The 19,921-nt window shown below is 39.1% G+C and overlaps 1 protein-coding gene across 2 annotated transcripts in view; it reads right to left on the bottom strand.

Annotated features, from left to right (window-relative positions):
* Positions 1-276: 276 nt before the first annotated feature.
* The window catches only part of LOC143853687 (helicase-like transcription factor CHR28), a 45,888-nt gene continuing 26,243 nt past the window's right edge, over positions 277-19,921 (bottom strand). For both annotated transcript variants that reach the window (XM_077363406.1, XM_077363405.1), the window contains 4 exons: positions 15,341-15,562; positions 8,944-9,576; positions 8,563-8,772; positions 277-835 (listed from right to left, as the gene is read on the bottom strand). In XM_077363406.1, the coding sequence (XP_077219521.1) occupies positions 731-835; positions 8,563-8,772; positions 8,944-9,576; positions 15,341-15,562 (1,170 nt within the window). In that variant the 3' untranslated portion in view covers positions 277-730. The remainder of the gene's footprint in view (positions 836-8,562; positions 8,773-8,943; positions 9,577-15,340; positions 15,563-19,921) is intronic.

Here is a 19,921-nt window from a genome sequence, read left to right on the forward strand (position 1 = left end):
CATCTACACTGCTTTAAGTGAAACATTAATATTTACATAGATTATAAAGAGAGAGAGAGAGAGAGAGAGAGAGTGAGTGTGTGTGTGTGTGCATGCTAGAGAGGGGACCATAATTCCAAAAAAATATGCAACTTTTTTTTATAAAATAAACGGTCATGACATCTACACTGCTTTAAGTGAAACATTAATCTTTACATAGATTAGAGAGAGAGAGAGAGACAGAGAGAGAGAGAGTGTGTGTGTGTGTGTGTGTGCATGCTAGTGAGGGGATCATAATTCCAAAAAAATATGCAACTTTTTTTTATAAAATAAACGGTCATGACAGATCTGATTTACAATTGAATTTCCATTGAATTTGACATTTTTGCTCTACTCTTTGGGTATTGAATTCCGCATCCCAACGGGTTACAATGCAATTAGGTAAAATGGTAATGCTCGCTCAAAACTAGGTAAAACTATGCAGATTTTACAGAGATTATTCACAGATGTCGCTGGTTAATGACTCATAGTTACCGCCCACTGCACTTAAATTTACTGTTAGCCAACTAACTCTGCCCCATGGCAACCACCCCGAAAAATGAGAAATCAACAAACAATCCAAAAAGAAACAATTGTTCCCCCAGCGCCTCCCAAAGTGCTCTTTTAATGGGAGCTGCAAAGTAATGTCTGGAACTGAAATCTCTACGGCTAAATGTTTGGTCAAAGCAGCTCATCAGGTAAACAACATAAATCATCCCAAAAACAGATACTTCAAATCCTCCACCGTAAGTCGAGTCTGGCGACAACCTGTTTCATCCTCTCCAAATGCAGATGCCACCATTTCTCTCTTCTTTTCCTGCAAAACGAAGTAATTTCTCCATAAACACTGCAACTCCAAATAAAGAGGAAGCTATTGTAAAAACTCCAATTTTTTACATAATGGGTGAGTTCTTTATTGATTTGCAAAATGAAACTTGGAATTGATAGATGAATTTCTAAATTAGATTGATTAACAAAGCATCGATTCTGACTCCCTACAATTATCAAAGCATCTACACTGAACAGATCTCATAATTATCATAATAACTCATCAAAGGCTGAATGGAAATCAATATCCCATATCATGTCCAAAAAAGGTTTAAGCAACTAAGAAGCATAGCGCCAGAAGGAAATCAACCAAAGAACCAGCTTTTTTTCCTAGAAACTGCCACTCCCGACAAGAAATGCACAACAAAAAACACCTAGAATTATGCCTCAGAAGATAATCTTCAAATCAAGTATAATGCCAAAAACTAGATAAATAAACACAGGAATGATTTATGAAAACAGGTGGGATTGGACTTTCAAGTAGGTCTTAAGTGAGAGAGCACGAGATTGCAGGAGGATTGGCAGTGCTTCCATTGCCGGTACTAGAATTTTAGTTGGAGAAAAAAATGCAGAATATGTAATCAATCCATAAGGAATTTGTTGGTGGAAAGGAAGGGATTTGATCATAGAAGAAATCAAAATGCAAGTAATGGGAACTAGTATTGTTCCCCCTGTCGGTATCTCAATTTCGAATGGAGGAAAAGCTGTCGTTGGTGCCGCCAGAACAAACTTCCTTCTAGATGGGTGCCAAGGCCTTTTGGCCGTTCCCTAGATCCGAACTTGGCCCTAGCTGAGAGCGATCTATGGCTTGACTCCGGCTCTATCTCTTATAGGTCTGAAGGTTCTTCAATCTTGTGTATCTCGGGAACGGAAGTGGATGTACGAATGAAGACCCTTAAAGCCTGCCTGATTGGGACAAGAAAGAGCCCTTATAGTTCCCTAGAGGACATTTGGCTTTGGGCTCAAAAGAGTTGGAATATCCCATCCTTGCAGTGCCCTTGTATCTTGTCGGATGATTAAATCCTTTTTATGTTCGAATCAGAACTACAGGCTGTTTAGGTTCTGTCCAGTAGTCAAGAGTTCTTCGAACCTCACCTTCGCTCGCTCACCAAGTGGAATAAGGAATTTATTCAAAGTGAGGAAGCTCTTTGGGTTAAATTCTTTGGTATCCCTTTACATGCTTGGGTCGTCTCAACGGTGGAGGCGATAGGAAGCCTATTTGGTCAGGTCCTAGAAATAAAGATGGAGGGGAATCACTAGCAACGCATGAGTTTCGTGTCGGCGAAAATTCAAGCCCCTCGGAGGTCTTTCTCAGACTCCTGTGTTAGAATTAGAGTTTTGAACCTTGTATACAGAGTTGGAATGGAAATCCTTAAGCCTTCTGTTTGCTCTGCAATTTCTAGCCCATCTGCCCCCTTGGCTAAGCGGTTGCTTGTTGCCCGTTCGGTTTCGGTCCCGGTTGCGGGGCTGAGTTGGGGCCCCGATGTCTCTCCCATTCCCTGTCTGTTTTCAAATTTCAAATCTCCCTTTTTTGGTGATCTACCCAATGTGGGTTTTGATTCCTGTTCTGCACCAGAGTTCGGCAGGTCCTGCTTGTCGATAGAGCACGAGGCGTTGGCTTCCCTGGCCCCTAAGTGGAAAGTTAAGTGGTATGGTGATGAGGGCCATCTTGGTTCAAATCCTTTTGTCAGGGTGGGCCTTGACCCTCTGTCTTACATCTAGGGTTGGCTTCTGGAATCTTATAGGGGTTTAGTCATTTTTCTCTCTCTTTTGTGAGTAGATTTGTCTCTTTTTTTGTTTGGCCTATCCCTTCCTTATTTACCTTTTGGGCTTTTGAAGTGGGACTCATTGGTCCTTTCGCATAGGATTAATTATTTTAGGTCCCGAGTAGCGGTTAGTTGTATGGTCTCTTTTAGGTTTTTATTAGTTCTGTTTGCATACCAGCTTCTCTTTGAAGGAGCCTCTCGTCTTCAATTGTTTGTTTCTCTGGGCGTTTTTTAGTTTCCTGATTGATTTTAGTTCTGGGCTTGAAGATTCTCTTTTGAGAATGGAGGATCAAGGCAATTCTAGAAAACATCCTTAGGAGGATTAAAGCGATGTCTTATGATGAAGAAAAGGCCTCTATCACGTACTCTTTGCCCAAAGAGATAGCCGACGATTTGCTTCGGAAGCAATGAGACATTTTCAGACTAGAAGCGCAGGTTTGCCCATTCACCTTAACTCGTCTCACTTGGTCAACAGAGATTAGAGGAACCCAATCGCCACTTTTTGCGCATCCTTTCATTAAATTCCTTTTCGCTGTAGAATGGGATTTGAGGAGGCTAAATTGGGAAGCTAATAAAATCGCTGGTATCCGGCAAGTGCAAGAGAGGATTGTTGATAGAAAAATCCCTAGCCGCTTGGAGCGGATTTCAGAGGAGCTTCTTGTAGAAATGCCGGATTTTCTAATCCAACATATCTTGGACGAATTGGAGAAGTGTGCGGTTTAGATGTCCTGGTAAGTTGGGACATATCTAAGTCTGGTATGAAACAAGGCTACACAAAAAACATGCAAAACCGATAAACCGAACCTAACCGGGCCTTTCGGTTTGGTTTGGTTCGGTCTTTCTCGGCATTGGTTCGGTCATGGTTTAGAATTTTACCGAACCGATCCCATCAGTTCGGTTCACGGTTTTAGAGTTTTAAACCGAAAATTAACCGAATCGAACTGAGAAATGGAGGAAAAGACGAACTGATTGTGTCATTATCAAATCTAAGGTGAGTTATTTCATTTGCAAAGAGAAGAGGGGTGATTTAAACAAGGGAGGTGTGCCTATATCAATTCCCTGTATTCAAAAGTAAAGAATACATGGCTACTGATCAAACCTGGTGAAAATTCAAGAAGAATGAGTTCAAATTGAGGAGAGAGGGGCAATTGGACGAAATGGAGGGGGATTGGTATTGCGACGATTGCGCTTATCGGAACTTCCAATGGAGGAGGTATTGTCGCTAGGAAAAGCAACACAATCGGCAACATGTACCTGGAAGTATTCCCCCAAACTCACGGCAGTGGAAAAAAAAAGACAGAGAGAGGTATAGAGGGTTCTAAATGGGGAATTAGTTGATTGGTGGTGCCCCTCCTGTAAATATTTTAATTTTAGTTGAAGAGTCAGATGCCTGAGATGTTGCTTGGGAACAAAGGATGGGATTCAGCCTTTGGGTAAAAAATACAACGATCTGGATCCCGAATCAGATCCTAATGAAGGCCTGACTCAGGGACAATCTCCACTATCTCTAAGGTAGGCTCTCCATTTCGGGGAAGCAGGTGGAATCAAGATTATCGTCACTTAGATGTTGTCTAATTGGAAAAACTAAAGAGCCTGGATCAAGGTTACTTGGAACGCGGTACGGGAACGGGTACGGGGTACGATGGTAGTCCGGTACGCGGTACGATGAGGGTATATATATATATATATATATATATATATATTATTTCATATATTTTTACAAGAATGTCATTCCATAGTACACACTATGCACATTTAATACACAAAATATAAAAACCTCGTGTGTGTCATACATATTTTTTCAAAAAGAAAGTTCCCGTTGGAATATATGAATATCCTTCCATAGTCTATACTATATCCATTTAATAAAAAAATAAGAAAACCTCATGTATGCCCTACATATTTTTTTCAAAATAAAGCTCTAGTTCCAATTCAACCCAAAATATATAAAATTTGTAGCTCTCTCCATCTCTCTTCTAGTCTATATGCATCTCTCTCTCTTTCTCTCCCGCGGGTCGACGCGGTTCGTCATTTTTGGCGATCCGGGTTGTTAGTGAACCACGTTTCGGATCGTGGGACCCCGGATCGCGGATCGGAGGGCGGATAGTGAATCCGGTAACTATGGTCTGGATCTCTGACCCTCTCTATATCGGCTAACGATAATCTTTATGATCTTTGGCGGTGGGCCAAACGAGTCTGGAACCTCCCTTTCCTTTCATGCCCATGTCTTTTATCAGTGGACGAAGTTTTATTTATCTTCAAATCGGAACAAGAAGCTACAACAATCCTGGACAAAGGCAATGATATATGGGAAGATCGATTCCATTCCCTCCTCCCTTGGACCAAAGATTTCTCCCCGGGGCTGGAGGAATTTTGGGTCAGATTTTATGGCATTCCTCTTCATGTATGGGCCATATCAACAGTTCAAGCTCTAGGTAATCTTTTTGGTCGAGTTTTAGAAGTAAAAAAGGAAGGGAACCACAACCAGTGTATGACTTTTGTCTCTGCTAAGATTCTTGCTCTGTGGTGGAAGTTCGTACCACCCTCTATTTCGGATCGTAAATTTTTTCGTAAATCATAAAATTCATTCAGATATATATATATATATATATATATATATATATATATATAAATACAATAAAAATTATAAACAAATTAAAGAAATAAAAATAACCAATTATTCATTTTTAATCCAAATTCATTAATTCAAATATAAACTACAATGATTGGCCATTCAATATCGTAATATGAATTGTTTGTTAACAAACGTGACACATACTAATAATCTATTTCTCATCTCAACCCATGCATATTGGATAATAATCTTTTTAAAAAAAGACACCAGATCATATCAATTCTCAATGTCTAATACATCAAATTGCAAATATCAATCATAAACGACTAGAGTCCTCGGTGTGTTGTCCTAATTATAGTCATCTCCCACCTCGATGTAAGAAATGCTCTCAAGCACATGCATTGTGCTTGAGTGGTTCGATTCGTTTGAATTCCTAGTTCTACTGTCTTCTTCCTTCTAATGAGATGGATTTCAAAGGATTCTTGTAATGTTGAAAGGAAATAAGGTCTGTCGAAAAAAAATGTCCTATTTTCTTTTATACAAAACTTAATTTGGATAAATCGCATGAATTGTACGATTTACGATCAAATCGTAAGATTCAATCGAAAATCATAAGATTCATACAGATTAAAATTCAATCATGGGATTCAAATCGTTATGCATAAGATTTGATTTGAATCGTAAATCGTAAGATTTTCAAAACAATGTGGGGACTGGGAACCCAAATTATGTGTGTGTGTGTGTGTTGTGTGTGTGTGTATGAGAGAGAGAGAGAGAGAGAGGGATCAACACTTCAAATTGTACAAAAGACCGAAAAGGGTTAAGTAGTCAACAAGGCATGGTATTGCGATGGTGAAGAAGGGCCCCACATGACACTTAGTAGATTGAGTAATCTACATAGGATTAAGCGCATGAAGGACCGGGGAGGGGGGGGGGACTTCCTTGGGCAATCTAGCTTGCCAATTTTCTTTAATTTGATTACTCCATGTTTGGGATAGTAAGGCATTTTTTACATTTAGGGCACTACTTTTTTGTCTTGTAATAGAAATACATTCCATCAGTTTTATTATATTTTTGGGTCAATTTATATTGTTAGTTTGGGTTCAAATATATGATTCCTACTACTTTTTTTGAAATGGTTATGATTCCTATTTTTTCTTTTTCTTTTTTGGAAAATTGACAAATATATCCATACCAGCAAAACTTACAATGGGGACCAGTAGTCCCACCAAATTTACATAGTATGAATTGCCCAAGAGCATTCTCCTTGGCCCAAAAGAAAAACCCATTACCCCTTACATTACCCAATAGCCTCAATTATATCGAATCCAACAAAAAGTGCCATATTGTGGGGCCCACCAAGTCAAGATCGTGACCTGCCACGTCACACAAACTTCCCCAACACATTCCGAATTCGATTTTCAAAAATCCCGTTCAGATGCCCAGAGCTATTGTGCGCCACTAACCGTGCACGATAGCCAACCACCCAACAACATCATCGGATCTCTGCCGGCCTCCACCTCGTACCACCACCAAACACCGACGGGTCATCCTCCCCGCCGACGACCACCTCCTCCACGGTCACCACGTCCAGTCCCTCCTACATCTCCTCCACAAAAGCCATCTCCGCCGGGGGAGTCTCAGCCACCACCACTGTCATCAAGAATCCGGCAACCTCCATTGCCACTGGCCACCACGCCCGTCCTCAGGCCACCACCCACGATCCTGATTCCGAAGACCACGGCCTCCTACGGCTAGACCCAGCATCCCTATTGCTAAATCTGGCAACCCACAGCCTCCCAGATCCTCCACGGCCTCCAGATTCGATAATCCACGGCCTCCACGGCCTCGCACCGCCTATAGCCGGCCTTCCAAGGCTCTAGGTCCAGCTGCCTTTCACGGCCTCCAGCAACCTCCACGGTTTTCCTCGGCTCCAGATCCGGCTTCACGGCTTCCAGAGCTCCAGATCCGGCCTCCATGGCCCCAGATCTGGCCACCACAGAAGAGCCACACTCCAGATCTGGCCTCCACGGTTCTAGATCCAGCCTACATGGCTCATCTTTTGCCAGCAAAGGGGCGAGACGAGAAAGAGAGGTCGAGGCTCAAAAAATAGAGAGAGAGAGAGAAAGGGAGGAGAGAGAGGGGGAGAGAGAGAGAGAGAGAGACCGCCTCCCTCTACTATATAAGTCACTGTAATACTTCTTTTCAGGTACAATGAAGAATTTTTAAAGTTTCTCGTAAGAACTCTCAAAACAATTGAAGGCGTAAAGCCATAACCTAGGCGTGAAGCATAAAACCCTAGCATGAAGCTAGTTTTCTCCCTTCTCCAACCCTTTTCTCTTTATTATCGTTTTTTTTACTAAGTACATACCAATCGATCAACAAATACCTAAACCTGCTTTACTATATCCTAAACCGCATTTTCTATCTAACCCTATCTATTTCTTATTCAGAACCCCCTTCTCCATTATGTACCAGTCGACCACCATAGTTTAGAAAAGAAATTTTTTAAAAACTAGCAACCCTCACCTACCATTCAAAAAAAAAATCTAGCAACCCTTATCTAAGCCAATCAACCCCCATTCAATTCCTTCCCCTTGTCCTATTCCTTAAACCCTAACATCACGTCCTTTAGTCAATTGAAACCCTGATTCAATTAAGCCTAATTCTTCAAAACACAATATCCATACCCAGACACATTATACCTAAATAGGAAGACTATATGAAAATAATATATAGACATGTATAATATATCCAACCCTAACCTTGCCCTACTTCTTAAAGCCCAACATCCCACGATTCAAACCATTGAAAACCTAATTCTATTAAACACAATTCTTCAAAACCCTAACCCTGATCCCCTTTATTATCTTTCCCTTAAGGTACTACATAAATACACATACACATGTTATAGATGTATATAGGAAAATTATATGTATACATACATATGCATAACATATCAGTCATATCTAGACTCTCATATTTTGATAATGGTACTCCTCACTTTACTAAACACTTCTTTTTGGGGAACGTAAGAGGCTTCAATAGCTAATTAGAAAAGTGTGAAATAATAAATATATATATGTGTGTGTGTGTGTGTGTGCGTGTGTGTGTACGAATAAATACACTCGTGCACACACAATATATATATATATATATATATATATATATATATATATATATATAGAGAGAGAGAGAGAGAGAGAGCAAGACAAATGATATCCGCAACCACTGATTTTGATAATTGCACTCCGCACTTTATCAACCACATTTCTGATTGCCTGTTAAGAGCACCTTGAGAATTGTAACAACAGTTAAGAGCAATACAAAGTACAAAGGAGTGATTAGCATAAAAAAAAACCTGGAAAATAATACCTGAAGAGCTAATATACGGTCTTCAACTGTATCTTGCACAGTCAATCGTGAAACAGTAACAGGACGAGTCTGGCCAATCCGGTGTGCTCTATCAATAGCCTGATCTTCAGTTGTCGGGTTCCACCATAGGTCCAAAAGAAGAACATGACAAGCTGCAACCATGTTCAGTCCAAGACTTGCAGCTTTCAAAGACATAATCATGACTGTAACCTAATCATAGATAATGAAAAAAAAAATGAAATTTAGGAACGCAGAGTGCAGAGTGCCGATTTAATTTTAAGAGGAACTTTTTGATACAATAGCCCTTGATAAGAAAAGATTAAAAAGGAAAAATACCGAAAGGCATAAAGTTAAAGCATGGAAAAGGTCTCATTAACAAACCTCTGGAAGAGTGTCAAAATCTTTCAAAGCTTTATCCCTAGCAACAACAGACATTGTCCCATCGAGTCTTCTGTAATGTATGGAGGAATTTCTCAAAGGAACTTCAAGAAGATCCAGCATCCTTGTCCATTGGGAGAAGACAATTGCTTTCTCCGCTGCTGCCGGTGGCAGATTAGTACCTCTTTCCATATCCAAATGTCTGTCATCACAAATATCCTTAGACCCCACCTTTGCTAAAAAAGAATTAGAGGTGCCTTTTGAATAACTGGCAACTTCATCATTAGAAGCACATTCTGAGAAGCAATCCCCCCGTGATTTAGACAATGATTGAAGAATCTCGAGAGCAGCTTTTATTTTGGAAGAATCAGAAATAATCTCTTTACAGAAGAAGTCAGATGTCTTGACAAGTTGTTCAGAACCAGAATTATCAGGTGGTAAACAATCGTGACCACCGAGATAGTTGTTAGAGAGGGAGTTTTTCAGACTTGCTTTGGAAAATACTGAAGATACACTTAGATGAACTTTGCATTGAGCTACAGGGCATGAATTTTCATCTCCGGTAAGGTGGTCACAGATGCATTGGTTGCAGAAAACATGACCGCAAATGGTAACAACAGCATCCTCAGGTGGGTCCTACAAAAACATCAGCTGGTAAATACTAAGAAACAGAAATATCGTAAAGCTAAAATTATTAGAACCAACTGGAGTTCCAGCAGAAAATACAACAGCGAGTAAATAGAAACCAGAAGCATCAAAATGAATCTGACAATAACCAATGAACAAGTTGTACACTACCAGAAAACTTCTTCAAACATTATAAAATTTACCATAACAATTGCAGAGGTCTAGTTATCAATATCACAAACAAGAATAGCGAACCTCTGTCTGATGGCGCAACAAAAAACTAAGGGGCTAAATTGGCATCCTACATGCAAATGGTTTTGAAGTTAAACTTTACCCCTGTGCATATTTATGGATTTTCATGGTTTCGTGGATGGTTATCCATAAAGAGCCACATATTCCTATGCAGTTTCATTTCCAATCTTGTTTTAGCGTATACATCTAGCAGGAGTGCCAAAGATCAACAACAAAATTAGATCTATATTCAGCCTTAACTGGGCCCAAAGAAGGCAGGTCCATTGATTTTTAAGCAATCCTGGCGCACATTTCACCCATGTTTTGATTTTCATAACTCATGCCATTTATCTTTTTGGGGACCTCATGGTTTTCTAGAAGGGAGGTTACGTATTGCTCCATAGTAGAATTTCAAAGTAAAATAGGCCGCTTGACAGTAAAAGCTTGTTGTAGGGTGAAGAGGGTCGGAAATAGTGGATAAGTTGTCCTATGAATTATTGGAGGAGCACCAAGATGGGAAGTAGAAGCCCCAAGTTATGTATTTTTTAGAAAAGGTTTAGGAAGAATATATATAATTAATTAGGGTACGAATCCAATATTTTTTATTTTTTGAATGGCAAAGATGAATTCATTGAAGAAAAACGAAGACCGAGAAGGTCTTGAAAAGCAGAACGTTGATAAAGCTCATCCTAATGACGAGAAGCATTATGTCTCTCCATCTGTCCAACTGATTGTAATTGAGACTTGAGAATATACACCCATTTTCTACCAATGAAATGCTTCCCCAGTAGTAATTTGGCATGCCCCCAAGCCTCATTCCTTTTAAGCATTCTATCTCTTCTTCCATAGGTTTTCCATGATAGTTGAGACTAAGCTTAAAAGAAAGGATGACTTTAAAAAAAATTAATAATAGAAATTGTTAGAAATGGGGATAAGGAAGACAAGGAGAAGAAGAAGAGTGAGGGAGAAGATGGTGAGATTCTCCACTAAGGAGTCCTTCCATGTAAATGATGTATATATATAGGCCTAAAGTAGGGCAACCTGGTACAAAGACTACAATACCTGCCACACATACACGTAATGACCAATATACCCTACTACACTCTTCAACACTCCCCTTCAAGCTGGAGTGTGTATATACTATGGAATTCCAGCTTGCTATAAAGAAAACTACACCAACAACTAAATACTCATACAACCACAACAACAACAAAAAAAAGGTAATAATCCCATACACACGGCCAGCTTGGAACAACAATGTCCCTCAAGCTGGTGTGGTGAGTACACAATGAATAGAATGGCATGATCAATGGAAACCAAAGATAACAGCTCCCCCCGAATCAGTACGACGACGAGAGCGATCACAACAGGGCCTCCCCCTGAATCAAAGCACGACGAACAAATCAGCATAGCAATGAGCAATGGAGACGCCTCAGCAGGAAACAACAACGATCCTCAAACAAAATAAGCACGCCAAAGGCGCGCACACGAGCAAGGACGACGCACCACGAGTAGATATCAGCTGAACAACACATTGCCATGAGAAGAACCACCAACCAACCAACAACGATCAACCAACGAACAAGGCGATATAAAGATGAGCCCACCACAACAACCAAACAACGACGGCCACACAACACGTCACCTGGAAGAAACAACAAGACCGACAGCAACGCTAACGACCGGGCATACAACCCCAACAACGACAAGGTCGAAAGCAACGCTAACGACCGAGCATATAGCCCCAACAACGACAATGCCGGAAGCAACGCTAACGGCCGGGCATACAGCCCCAACAACGACAAGGCCGAGAGCAACGCTAAGACTGAGCATATAGCCCCAACAACGACAAGGCCGAACAATGCTAACAAACCGAGCATATAGCCCCAACAAAGTGGATTGCAACGCAAACCATTATAACCACAACAAAGGCATAAAATTACACCGAGCAACTACACTACTATGTAGAAGCACCAACTACGTGGATTGCAACGCAAACCACTACAACAACAACAAAGGCGTAAAACTACGGCAAGCAACTACACTCACCATGTAGAAGCATCAACAACACGACTCGCAAAGCGAGTCCACCAACAACCAACCAACCCAACCAATGAACCAACAACCAACTATAACCAACAAACACTAACCAAACACCAACAACAAAGCCAACCAACTCAACCAATGATGATCACAAACCAACCACAACCAACCAACAATGAACACACACACCAACAACCAACCAAACAACTAACCACAACTAACCAAACAACCCCACCAACTAACCAACAACCAAACAACCAACTAAAAGACTACCAACAAAGACAACAACAAGACAACACCAAAATCACCAAACAACACCAAGGCATAGAAAACTATGGAAAGAACAAGATAACAACAAAACAAGGATGCAACGCACTCCATCCATAGAACTACATGAGGGCTACAACACTCCCCCTCGAGTTGAGGCCGCGAAAAGACGACCTTCAATACACAATATCCCTCTTGGACATTTTAACAAACACTTGGCATGCACCTTTGAGATCAACACAAACGTCATAAGAAACAATGAATATATAGGGATAGAACAAGAATTGGGATGGAGTAGCAGGGGGGTGAGACTCAAAACATGAAAGAAAGAAAGAAAAGGATTTTAACCAAAAGAGAGGGTCAAGAAACTAAAAAGAACCCAACAAGGAGATTTAGGGATTGAAAACTTAAAAAGAGATAGAGATTTATGGATTTGGGACAAAAGAAAGAACAAGAAAGGAGCTTATGAATGGAAAAAAGAAAAAAGAACGAGAATAGATAAAAGGGGGATCTTCCTTGGTTTTTTCTTTTTTCTTTTTTCTTTTTGTTTGGCAAATGGATGGATCTACAAATGGGATTTACAAGAGGGGTTTGGGATTAGGGGTTCAAGATGGAGGTAAGGGTTTGAGGGTTATGAACTTAGGGTTTAGAGAGCAGAAACCCAAGAAATGAGTTTGGGTTTTAGGTTTTACGACAAAAGAGAGGAGATGAGAATGGTTTAGGGTTTGATGTGAGACGAGACGAGACAAGGGAGAGATGGCAGCGTGAGAGATAGATGGTAGCATGAGACGAGAGAGATGAAGATGGAAACTTGAAACTCTTCTGCTTTTTCTTCCCTAAGGAAGACAAGGAGAAGAAGAAGAGTGAGGGAGAAGATGGTGAGGTTCTCCACTAAGGAGTCCTCCCATGTAAATGATGTATATTATACGCATAAAGTAGGGCAACCTTGTACAAAGACTACAATACCCGTCACACATACACGTAATGACCAATATACCCTTCTACACTCTTCAACTGAAATAAAAGCCACAAACTATAAGCAAATAAGAAGATATGTCCCAATATAGTTATCTAAGAGAGATGGAGTAATAAGAAAGAAAATTATTGGTGGAATGCTTTGTAAAAAAAACTTTTCTTCTTTCTAAAGATCAACTAGTAAGCCTAAACCAAAGAGAGGAGACAAAATCATGGGAGGAGAAATTTGAGTTGCAGGATCTAGAGCAAAGTCATAGCCAATTGACAATCGATCTTAAAATTGTGCCCTCTTAGGTCTTATGATCTCATATACTTCACCTAGCGCAACCATTTCTTAGTCTCCTCTACGATTCATAGATGTGCAATGACCTAGGAAATACTCACTTAACATGGAGGGTGAGTTATAATCTTATCACCAGGGAACTCCCCCAAAAAAAGACACCTAACAAACACATGGCATGAGTGAAACAAGACTTACACGACAATATAGGATATGAAGATTGTCACGAGAAATCAAGAAGAGAGAGAGAGAGAGAGAGAAGGTTTAGGAGGAGATTAATGTTTAGTTAACCTAATGAGGTCTACTAACACATATGATTATTATTATTAAAAGAAAAAGACAACAGTACCCCTAGGTACTTAATACAAGAAAATACACATTGTAATTAGACACTACCCCTCAAGCTGTAGATATATATCACCCATGCACAGCTTGGAACATTTAAGAAGAAATTGATTCCTGGCAAGGCCTTTGGTGAGGACATCACCAAATTGATCCTTCAACTTTACAAATGGCGAACATATCTTCTTACTCATGAATGCATCACGAACAGAGTGAAAGTAAACCTCGATGTGCTTTGTTCTCTCATAAAAGACTGGATTGTTGGCAATGTAGATTGCTGCTTGATTGTCACAAACCATTACCATAGGTTTTTCAGATACGATTAAAAACAAGTGGGGTAGGCCCATAGATCGAATGAAAAAAAAGTATAAAAAAGAAGTATAGAAAAGGTAAGTTTGCCGCTGACATGCATGCAATTCCAAGTAGAGACATAGCCCAAATATTGATTAAGGACTAAACTACCCTTGTATATTGTACGCATGTTGGCAATGTAGATTGCTGCTTGATTGTCACAAACCATTACCATAGGTTTTTCAGATACGATTGCAAACAAGTGGGGTAGGCCAATAGATCAAATGAAAAAAAGTATAGAAAAGTTAAGTTTGCCGCTGACATGCATTTAATTCCAAGTAGAGACATAGCCCAAATATTGATTAAAGGACAAAACTACCCTTGTATATTGTACGCATGCTATAACAGTATTGTAAGTACTACTTCAAAAGGAATATTATTTCTTAAAGTGGAAAGGGGACTATAAAGTTAGAGGATCACTTTTTGGAAATGACTAACAGCCTCCAGCCACTCAAGAAAGTTTCTAGTCACCCACGATGTTTTTCAACATCTTATTTCAGATACATAAGTGGATTTCCCACTCCCAAGTATAATGAATACAACAACCATGTAATTATGACAGTAGAAAAAAGCATTGGAAAGATTTATATACGATAATTTTTAGGGGGTTAATAAGCAATTTATATTAATTGAAATGTACTTAAAGCAGCACAAACTGTAAAATTCCTGCAAGTCAATTTAGGAGAAATCTATTTATTTGCACTCCGAAAAAAAAAGAGATGAACATAAAATGGCCGAGAGCATGTGAGTAAAGGATAAAAGGAAGCATGTTACAAACACACGACAACCTAATGCCATTCACTCATAACATAAATATCTGCAGTAATGACACACAATCAACTGCGTATAAAACCATAGCAAAGATGCATAGTTACAAAGTTTGAATTCCATTTAATTAAAAAAGGGAAGAATTTTTAATTATTTAGAAATTTTAAAGGCTACTGATATTGGCATTACCATGTTTTGATGATTGCACTAAATCATCGTCTTTTATTAGTTAAACAGCTTTCAAAAGTTATTAGAGTTCCCAAAAAGCTATCAGAAGCCAATTAAAAAAGCAAAGACCAGCTGAATTGTGCAATTATCAAAACACGGTAGTGCCAATATCAGTGGCCTTTTAAAAAAAAATTAAAAAGGGCTATCAAAATTTTGGGATTTTTTCAAGAATTTTTTTTATTATTCGGAGAATTTTGCTACTAAGCAGAGATTATATGAAAACAAACTAGACGATGCAAACACTGGACAAAAATCCACAAGAACAAAGATGAGAGTGTGACCACATACATTGCAGATGCTACAAATTGCCAAACAAGCTTCTAAACAGTTCAGGAGATCCAGCTGCCTTTCCCTTGGAAGTTTCTTTGCCATCTCTACAGAGGATCTCCACACAGAATTAGAAACATATCCTTTAACCAAAAGAGGGTGATCACATGCTTGCCGAAGCCGCAAGAGCATTAACAGAATGTTAACATAGTTTTCTTTGACAGTCCCAGCAGCCGCATACACCTGAGATAGAAAACATTAAACATTCAAAGGCAATCAACTTCAAAATTCTATACCCATAAAAACTGAAAAATATAAAAATTTGAAACTCAAATATTAAACCATACAAACAATATATCCTTTTTTTAGAAAAAATAATATAAAACTTTAATCCAAAAAGAGGAAAGTTGAAGGGAAAGTTTTATTAGACAGCTGTGAGGCCACCCATGCTGTAGGGCTCAGAATGTGGGCACCAAGAAGCAGCATGTGCATAAGATGAGTGTAGCGGAGATCCTAGAAATGGGAATAGCCCTTACTGTGGATATCTTCTACTAACGAGCAAGAGCAGAGCTAGCATAATATAGTATTAAAGAAGTTAGATGGATGTGCGGCCACACAAGGTTAGATAGAATTAAAAATGAAGACATTCGTAAAAAGGTGGGAGGGGCACCAATTGAGAAGAAGATGAGAGAGCACCGCTTAAGATGGTTTGGACATATCCAACATAGGCCTTTGGATGCTCCGGTGAGAAGAGGCGACTCGTGCCAAGTTGATGGAGTAAAAAGAGGTAGGGGCAGACCGAAAACAACCTGGGAAGAAACAGTGAGGAAAGAGTTGAAAGCTAGGAACATGACAGAGAACATGACCTTGGATAGGATAGAATGGAAGAAAATGATCCACGTAGACGAACCCAACCAGAGATAGGATTAGAGCAGGGTAGATTCCTTTCACCTTCTTCATGAAATTTTTCTAAAGGATTCATTTAGCCGACCTCAACTAGTTTGGGACAAAGGCTTTGTTGAGTTGAGTCCAAAAAGAGAAAACAAAAATACAGAGGGAGGGAGGAGGGGGGGGATGGCCTAAACTAGAACCCAAAAATACACGAGAATCGAAAAAGAAGGAACAATAGCAAAAAGACAGAAGCCTCTTCATTCAGGAAGGGCATTCGCAATGCAAACAACTTCTCTGTCAACTCCCTTTCTTGCTAAAGCCACACTAGCACGTATAAGAGTGATAAACTGTTCAATTTTCACAATTCCAATTTGAAAATTTGCCAATCTCCGTCGCCTGCTTTATGTCTTGATGAATAAGTGATAATGTCAATGGAATAAACTTCCACACAAAGAATCCAGAGAGCTCCTCCTTAAAATAAGGGCGTTTTAAATTTCAATTTGGGCTTCAGTTGTGGCCGCCACGGAAACCAAAACGTTTCGAATTGGATATTTCGGTATAAATCTTGTAAAATCATAGAAACGTATGGAAACATATACAAGTTATAGAATTTTATGATGAGACTTCAAGAATTGCTAGAATAAGCACAAATTTATACTTAGAAACCATCAAATAAGCAAGAGTAATCCATAATGGTTTAACAATATCGAACACCTAAGGAGCTGTGTTTTAAAGTATGTCTGATAATTCTATACATGCCACATTTCACATGTAATTCATATAAATATTTATACACAATACATACACCACATTTCATATGCAATTCATATGAACATAATTACGCAACACATAATGATATAGTATATCAATCAGACACTTTTGGTTTTGGTGTGTGGTTTAGTTTCAATAGGGTTAGATTCGGTCGTTTAGTATTGATTTCGGCATAAATTCAAAACCATGCCCACAAGATGTGTGCAAACCTTTATGTTAATGGGATTATGATTTGCCTATAGGCCCAGAAAAATCTCCAACGAGTTACAACATGTCTCAAATCATTTCTAGAGACTAAATTGACGCCGGTGGGACCTAGATCACCCTCCGAACTACCATCAATTGTTAACTTTAGCATGATACCATCAAGCCTGATTTTATTCGCATACCATCAAAACTCTTTTCTTGAAACGTCCCAATGAATGATAGAACGATTAATGCCACTCACCAACCACCATGGAGAATCGGTCTCATCTTTAAGTATCCTCATAGTTTGTTCGTTCCATAAGCCCACACCACCACAAAAGATGCGATATAAAAAATATAAAAAAAGCCTTCCATTTGTCACCTAACAATTCATATTTTCATTCCCTGAATAGTCCACAAGCATCATTGTGCAAACACAATAGGCTTCGAACCAGTTAAGAAGATGATTACACCTTGGTTTCCACCTAGTGTATAATAAGTAGCTAGTGTTGAGGAGTAAGTTATATTTCTTATTTTATTATGCTTCTTATTATTTTACTTTAATGTTTCACTTAAGTGAATAAATAAGGGGATGCTATATGATGGAATCACACACTATCCAAGAATTCTTTCTTCTCCTTTTCTCTCTCTCCTTTTCTCTCTTTCCTTTTCTTTCTCTTCCTCTTCAATATTCCAAGCCTAATACAAAATATATATATATATATATATATATATAAAGAAAACAAAAAATATATACAGCAAAAAGTATATATATACATATATATACATATAGAACAATCATGTATATTTACATTCTTTTTCTTTTATTTTCAATATATGCACACACACACACACACACACACATATATATATAAAGAAAACAATGTCTGCAAGTCTAAATTTTTTACCTCTAGAACAACCATGTATATACATTATGAGACTGCCACCCAACCCCCTCCACTCTCTTCCCCGTTCAGACACACGCACACGAATGCGCGCAATACACTAACAAAAAAGACCTGACAGAGAGGAGCTTAGAATTCCTCAATCAACCTCTATTGTAACTTTCAGCGGCAGAATGTAAATGGATGTCTTGCCTTATGAGCCCCCAAATCAAAGATTGAAATTCTTTTGCTTTTTATAGCCGCAATGAATCTATATCACTACATTCCTCATTCACCCCTTCCATTCATTTCAATTTTTACTGTGGTTCACTTGATAGGCTTATTATTCCATGAAAAATTAGGACTGAGTCATCAGAAAAAAGCATGATACCTACTTTTTGCTGTATAACAATACATCCCTAAGCAAAGATTGGACACACTCAAACTCACCATTCTTGATATTTCCACTAAATACCCAATCCCTTACCACCCTACTACCCAAGTGGACACACTCAAAATCATCATCCTTGATATTTCCCTAAAGACCCAATCCCTAACAACCCCACACCTCACTCTAAGTACTCTTTTTATGTTCTCCAAACTACGAACCACTGACCAAAATAAGTAAGGTAAGCATGGCACAAACTACCAAGTGACCATAGCAAATAAAAGATCCTCTTATAATCCCCACCCCTAATGTGTCAACGACCGAACAGATGAATAGCCATGCACCCGAACTTATATCTTTGAGGACCTTACCACATTCCCATCCCACAAACTTACTCCATTTTTTATGACATTAAGCATTCTTTCCAATAGCCAAGGCCATTTAACCAAAAGTAGGCTGTTCCTTGACTCAATAATACTATATGAAAACCCCCCATATTTTTTGACTTCCACGCTTCTATCCAATCAACACATAATCACCTTCCCACTTGATTCCTTCCCAACGAAAACCTCTCTAAAGCTTTTCCAATATTTTTGCAAAGGACCCAAGGATACCAAATAAATTGGAAGGTTGGCAAGGGATGCTTTAGTGAGAGAAATCCTTCCACCAAATGATAGGTAACACTTCTATGTGTGCAATTTCTTTTGCACCCTCCTAGTGACTAAGTTCCACAGCAAAATGGATGGAATACAAATGACAGTGAAGCCCAAGATATGATATCAAAAGGTTTTCTAGTTTGCACCGCGAACAAACTGAAAGCCTTCTTAAACTCGCTTCGAAAACATTGACGACCGCAACTACACTCTTTCCCAAATTCATTATTATGCTAGATAGTGCTTCAAACCATCGTAACATAAATCAAACATCGAGCATGTCTTCCATTTAATTGTTGCCAAAAAATAACAAACCATCCACAAATTGAAAATGTGAAATACCAATAATTTTCTAAATGATTCATTAGCCGACCCCAACTGGTTTGGAACAAAGGCTTAGTTGAGTTGAGTTGATCTAACCACCTTGAAACTGTTAATAAAACAGCAAACATTCATCCATTTAAGCGCTAGACTTGAGATTGGGCTCACTAAAATAAAAGGAAAAGGTGATAGAGTACCCCCTTTCAAATCTCATGTTAATTAATGAAGAAATGTAAATGGACTCTAAATCCTAGAGCAAAGATTGGACACACGCAAATTAGTCATCCTTGAAATCTCTCCTAAATACCCATCCCATACCACCATACCCCTCACTCTAAATAAACAATTTTTTTATGCTCTTCCTCCTATGGACGAGTAATCTAAATAGGTAAAGTAAGCAACGCACAAACAAAACTCACATAACAAAACATTCTCTTAACCCAACCCCAACCCGCCCCCCCCCCCACCGCGCGCGCGTACTAAACCTATTTACTTCATTGAATTTGTC

This window comes from Tasmannia lanceolata, unplaced genomic scaffold, assembly GCF_043159265.1.
Source record: "Tasmannia lanceolata isolate RefF3 unplaced genomic scaffold, GAP_Taslan_0.1 ptg000020l, whole genome shotgun sequence".
In the NCBI taxonomy this organism is placed as follows: domain Eukaryota; kingdom Viridiplantae; phylum Streptophyta; class Magnoliopsida; order Canellales; family Winteraceae; genus Tasmannia; species Tasmannia lanceolata.